Here is a 6,000-nt window from a genome sequence, read left to right as displayed (position 1 = left end):
TCTTAGTTCCTTATTTATGCGAGATGATGATTTGCACGCACTCACAGTAAATGCACCATAATAAATTTTACTATAAATTTAAATGTAAAAAAAAGGGATAGCCCTAGAAGACTTGCCCCAAGCTACTAAGAACGGCGAAGTATGCAGCTGGGGCTCCTCCCACCCGCGTCTCTCCCCTCACACCCCGCACGATTGCTCTGTCTAGACGTCTCCGTCGGATTACTGTAGGGAAACTTGATATACTGTGACACTGCATCAGATAAATGTGAATGCAACCATATAAAATGTGTAAAACTAATACCGTTCTGGTGAATGCGGGTTTATAACTGATTCATATCGCGTCCAAGAGAACTATACAATTAATGTCCGGGATAAAGCTATCCTATGTCTTAAACTTTAGATGTGAAATCGTAACAAATATGCCTCGGATGCCGACCATGCCTCGGAGAGAGGTAAAATACGTGTCCGGAGTATTAATATTAGGTTATTAGGTTTTGGTTCCGAGTGTAGTTGAGTTTGCGTTGTTTATTTTTATTTTCCAAGCGGAGAGAGTACGGGAAAATTAGCTGCACGGTTATCTTACAAATGTTCATTGCCGGTGCGACCAGTTGCATAGCTTGACCGCTCTACTTCGAGAAAGAACAAATCAAGATTATCCATGTTATTTTCAATTTAAATTTACAATGAAAGTTATCCCATTAGACAGCTGTCAAAATTCATGCATTCCCTATCCTCATTTAATTCAAATTAAAACAATTGACGACTCTATCTCGTCAATTAGACCGATCCGAGTGAAATCTCCCAAAGTTTTAGTCCAAAAGTGTTATGAAACTTGTTGCTTTGATGGAAATTTCATAAGAAATTATGGGACGTCTTTGAAGCAGCCTAAGGTTTCGGAGTTTCATCGACGGCGGTGGAGTTTTATTGCTTTAAACTGTTTAGCTTGAGTTATTGGGAATTAAAAAGTTTCCGCTATTAATGTAGAGTGGAAAATTTGGGGGAATCATAGCTTGGGGAAATTTTTAGTTTGAAATGCCCGTTTTGGACTGATCAAGATTTGAAATTGAAGAACCAAAATTAAAAAAAAAAATAATTAAAAATAAAGTCGTTTGTTAAAATTTTACGTCTTAAATTTTTCAAAATGATTACCTATGCAAATTACTTATTGTTTACACAGAAAATAAAATTTTCCAACAAAAGAGTTTATCTTTATACTTTTCATAATTTTCGGTTTTTGAATGCATTTTAGAGTATTTTCTTAAATTATTCAAAAAGATTACCTATGCAAATTACTTATTGTTTACACAGAAAATAAACTTCTTCCAACAAAACAGTTTATGTTTATACTTTTCATAATTTTCGGTGTTTGAATGCATTTTAGAGTATTTAGATATGTGTGTGGAGACAAAATTATTGTTTTTATCGGTAAAAATTTAATTACTTATATTTTAAATATTTTTTGAATCAGGCGTTAGTCAGGCGTCAATGTTGAAGACGTGGAGGAACTGCATGAACACGCATATCTTGCATAAACTTGGCTATCATAGGTCGCGGGTGAGCAAAAAATTCTTTTAGTTTACTTAAATTTAAGCAACTTCTGGCAAACAGACTAAATAAAAGGTATTTTAGGTTTGAACGCTAGCTTAAAGGCTCAGATAAAATAAAAAGTAAAGATGGAGCGCGGTCAAACGCCCGGTGAGGCCGGTTTCATAAACATGTGTGCGTAGGCCGGTGTTACCATAATAATTCTTAGTACCCCGATACTAGAAAAATATCGTTACCGTTGAATATCGTTTTAATAGCGTTTTAATTACTTTAACTCTTTGATACCGTTACTGTTACGGTCTGGTGCCTTAAGGGCTAAAACTGGGCCTTAAGGGTCTGCGAGCCTACTAAATACAAAACACGTGTTAACTCGTACGTATCTTTAATCAGACTGCCAAATAGAACATACAAAATTATTCAAAATTGGTAAAAAAAGTATAAAAACATAAATTCACTTAAAAAAGGTTGTGCCTTCGGCACATTTGTCCCCCTTTTAGTTAGCCGGGATCCGAACTAACTTTTTAAGGGGGCGACGAAGCACGCCTGCTGTGGTTGCCACGTCCGCCACTCTGACTATGCCGTCTCTGCCAGGGAACAACGCCGTCACTCGTCCTCTGGGCCATGATCCTCGAGGCAAATTGCCATCGGCAATGAGGACCAGATCTCCTACTGCTATGTTCGGAGCTTCTCCGTTGCTTGATCTCGGTACTAGAGTAGGTAGATATTCACGGACCCAGCGTCGCCAAAAGTGATCCGTCAACCGCATTGCTCTGCGCCAGCTGCTCCTGCTCAGCAGATCTGCTTCCGTCATCGTCGCAGGAATCGGTCGACCAGATGACGCGCCAAGCAGGAAGTGGGCAGGGGTGAGAGCCTCTTCGCTGGTGGAATCGGAAGACACGTGCGTGAGCGGCCGCGCATTCACTAGCGCCTCAGCCTCAGCCAGCAGGGTGCGCAGTACCTCGTCTGACGGTGCGCGCTCGGTGAGGGTAACTCGAAGAGCAGTCCTGACATTGCGCACGAGGCGCTCCCAGGCTCCACCCATGAATGGAGCTGATGGTGGCAGGAATCGCCAATTGATCTTCTCATTAGCTGCGTAGTTAGAAGTGGCGCTCGCGTAGAGTGTCCGCAGCTCCCTGTTGGCACCAACAAAGGCGGTCCCATTGTCTGACCATATCTCTGTAGGTGTCCCCCTTCTAGCAACAAAACGCCGCAGGGCCATAATCGCTGCGTCAGCAGACAGACTGTGAACAACTTCCAGGTGTATGGCGCGAACGACTAGACAAGTGAACAGAGCGACGTATCTCTTCTCTCGCCTGCGGCCAACTGCGACTTGAATTGGGCCGAAATAATCAAGTCCGACGAAGGTAAACGGACGTCGGTGATGGGCCAGTCGGGCTTCGGGTAAATTTCCGATTGGCGGCTGGAATGTGACAGTACGACGTATGCGACATAGTTGACATTTAAAGGCAACGGATCGGACAGTTTCTCGTAGGCTGAGTAAGTGAAATTGCTGTCGAAGTTCGTTAACGACAGTCTCTGTGTTGGCGTGGGCGGCGCGACGGTGATGGTGCTCCACAAGAAGGCGAACAGAAGGGTGTTTACCGTCGAGGACGACAGGGTGTTTAATATCCTCGGATACTCCAGAAGCTGCAGCGATGCGACTGGACAGTCGGAGTAAACCATCATCACCCATTACGGGGGCTCTTTTGGCTAGACGACTGGTACGTGGCAGGTGTTGGCCAGTTTGACTACGTAGGCGCGCTACTTCATCCGAAAACGAGTCCAGCTGAGACTGTCGGAGAACGTGTGCCTCTGCCAGGCGAATGTCGCCTGCCGTCAACACGTCAGACTCTACCAGGGGTGGTGCCTGCGAGGAGGCGTTCATGGGCTGAAACATAAAGGTGCACAAACCCCCCTCACATCGTACTAAGTTAGCTACGTCTAAACCCCTTTGACGGAGACTACGCTTACGAAGTATTGTTAAATAGCGATGTGCTACAGCGGTGGCACGCACCAACCTAAACCAAGAGCTAAAACGTCGTGGGTTGGCTGAAATTGGTGCTGCAATGTTCACATCACTAATGAAATTCACTACAAAAGATGGCTTCAATTCGTCTTGGCCAAGGGTCTGGGCAACGTGCGGTTCGCTGGGCCAATCCGAAGAGAGCAGGAATTCAGGGCCTGAGATCCAGCGACATTCTTGAGTTAGCGCCGTGCGTTTCAATCGAGTCGCGTCGTCCGCTACGTTTAAGTGACTGGGCACCCAGTGCCACTCTTTGACATTAGTAGCCTCAAGAATTTCGCCCACTCTGTGTGCAACAAAAGGTTTAAAAGAACGTGCGTCACTGCGAAGCCAACCTAGAACGGTCATGGAGTCAGACCAAAAGACTCTTCGCGATGCCTTTAATCGGTGTGCTTCACAGATCGACGTCGCAAGGCGTGCTGCAATAAGAGCGCCTTGGAGCTCTAAACGTGGTATGGATACTGGTTTTAAAGGCGCTACACGTACTTTACTACAGATTAGTGCGAGTTTCACAGAGCCGTTAGTATAAAGAAATCGCCAGTACGCAACTGCGGCATAGGCAGATTCACTAGAGTCTGCAAATATGTGAAGTTCGCATTTCTCTATATGAAGCTCGTTCACTGAGTACCAGCGCGGGATCTGCAAGTCGGAGATTGACAATAAATCCTCAAACCAGAGGCTCCACGCGGCAGTATCGCTTTGAGAGAGCTTCTCGTCCCAGTCGAGACCTTTGCGCCATGCATTTTGAAACATAATACGCCCTCTTACAACGATTGGCGCAAGGATGCCGAGTGGGTCGTAAATTCGCATGACGTGCGCTAGCACTTCACGTTTTGTGAATTTTTTGGGCAACTCCTGTTCCGTTACACCGATATTAAAACCGATGGTATCGGCGGCGGGCCTCCAAATAAGACCTAAAGTGCGAACAGGCGTTGCTAGACTACCTAAATCTACTCCTAAACTAGCGTTTGCTACAGGCAACTCTAGCAAACTCTCCTTCGGCAACAACGACAGTGCTTCGAGGTCGTTTGAAACCCAACTGCGCATCTCAAAGCCCGCGTTTTTATGGACAGCGTAGATATCAGCAGCTAGGCGTGCCGCCTGCTCTGTCGTATCTAGACTGCCCATATAATCGTCCATGTAATGATCGAGAACGATGGCTTTGGCTGCATCAGGGTAGCTGTCCTGAAATTCGGTAGCATTTTTATTTTTAATGTACAAAGCTGTAAAAGGACTAGACGCTGCACCGAAAATCATTGACGACATCCGGTAGACCTTTATCGGCTCGGTTGGGTTGTCGCGCCACAAAAACCGTTGAGCATCTCGATCTTCAAGTTTAATTTTTATCTGTGGAAACATTTCGCGAATATCAGCGGTTAATGCGACTCTCCCTTCCCGAAACCGCAATAAAATACCCAGAAGGGGCTGCAATAGGTCTGGGCCCGTCAATAAAAATGAGTTTAGTGAAGAGCCCTGCGACTTTGCCGCAGCGTCATGCACGACACGCAACTTACCTGGTTTGTTCGGATTGACTACGCCGAAGTGAGGCAAGTACCAAACTACTGACTTGGCGTTGTACACTTCCGTGCACAGTTCAGCATAGTCCTTCCGAAGCATGTCGTGTATGTTCTGTCGGTATCTTTGCGCATAGGCAGGGTCTTTGGTCATCTTTCTCTCTAGATTTAAAAACCTAGAGAAAGCAAGTTTGTAACTGTCAGGTACTAATAATTTGTCAGACTTCCAAAGCAACCCTACTTGAAACCGACCGTCGTGCAACCGGCTAGCTGAGCGTTCGACAATCTCAACGGCGCGGTCGTCGTTAGCGCAGCGAATTTCATGCTTGGAGATGCCGATAGAGTCGAGTTTATATTGCTCTCGAATTAACAGCTCTAACTCTGAACGATCGCACGATTGCCCGAGCTCGGTTTCGCAAAGAGAAGTGTGGTTGACAAAGTCAACCGGTGCGGTCGTACTACAGCCAAAACCGAATAAAACCCAACCTAGAGCCGTGCGAATAGCGACCGGCTGAGTTTTGCTACCATTTCGTATAGCCTTTGCCACAGTGAGGTACCAGTTATCGATACCGATAATAATAGTAGGCTTTACGTCACCGTAACAAAACTCATCGGCAATGTCGGAAAGGTAAGGGTATTTGGCTACGCTCTGCTGTCGAACACACTGACCGGCAGCACCTAGACCTGCGATTGCCCTAGCCCTGCGAACGAAATGAATCTCGTTTGAGCTGCGACCTTTCACATGAAAATCGACGTACTGCGCCGTCGTCTCCTTTCGTAAGCCACCCACGCAGTCCAAATGAATGGTCTTCTGAGGACCGGTGACACCTAATTTGGCCGCGATTTCTGTGTCAATGAAAGTGGCTGTGGCACCGTCATCTAATAGGGCGTAGGTGTCTACGCTGCCAGACGGGCCGG

The 6,000-nt window shown here is 46.0% G+C and overlaps 1 protein-coding gene across 1 annotated transcript; it reads right to left on the bottom strand.

Moving 5' to 3' along the window:
• Window positions 1–2,038: 2,038 nt before the first annotated feature.
• On the bottom strand, window positions 2,039–2,764 carry LOC141435049 (uncharacterized). Its single transcript, XM_074097569.1, has one exon. It carries the CDS (start codon window positions 2,762–2,764, stop codon window positions 2,039–2,041), a length of 726 nt encoding a protein of 241 aa, XP_073953670.1.
• Window positions 2,765–6,000: the final 3,236 nt, after the last annotated feature.

This window comes from Choristoneura fumiferana, chromosome 14 (genome assembly GCF_025370935.1).
Source record: "Choristoneura fumiferana chromosome 14, NRCan_CFum_1, whole genome shotgun sequence".
Lineage (NCBI taxonomy): Eukaryota > Metazoa > Arthropoda > Insecta > Lepidoptera > Tortricidae > Choristoneura > Choristoneura fumiferana.
This window is presented reverse-complemented; position numbering and strand designations above follow the sequence as displayed.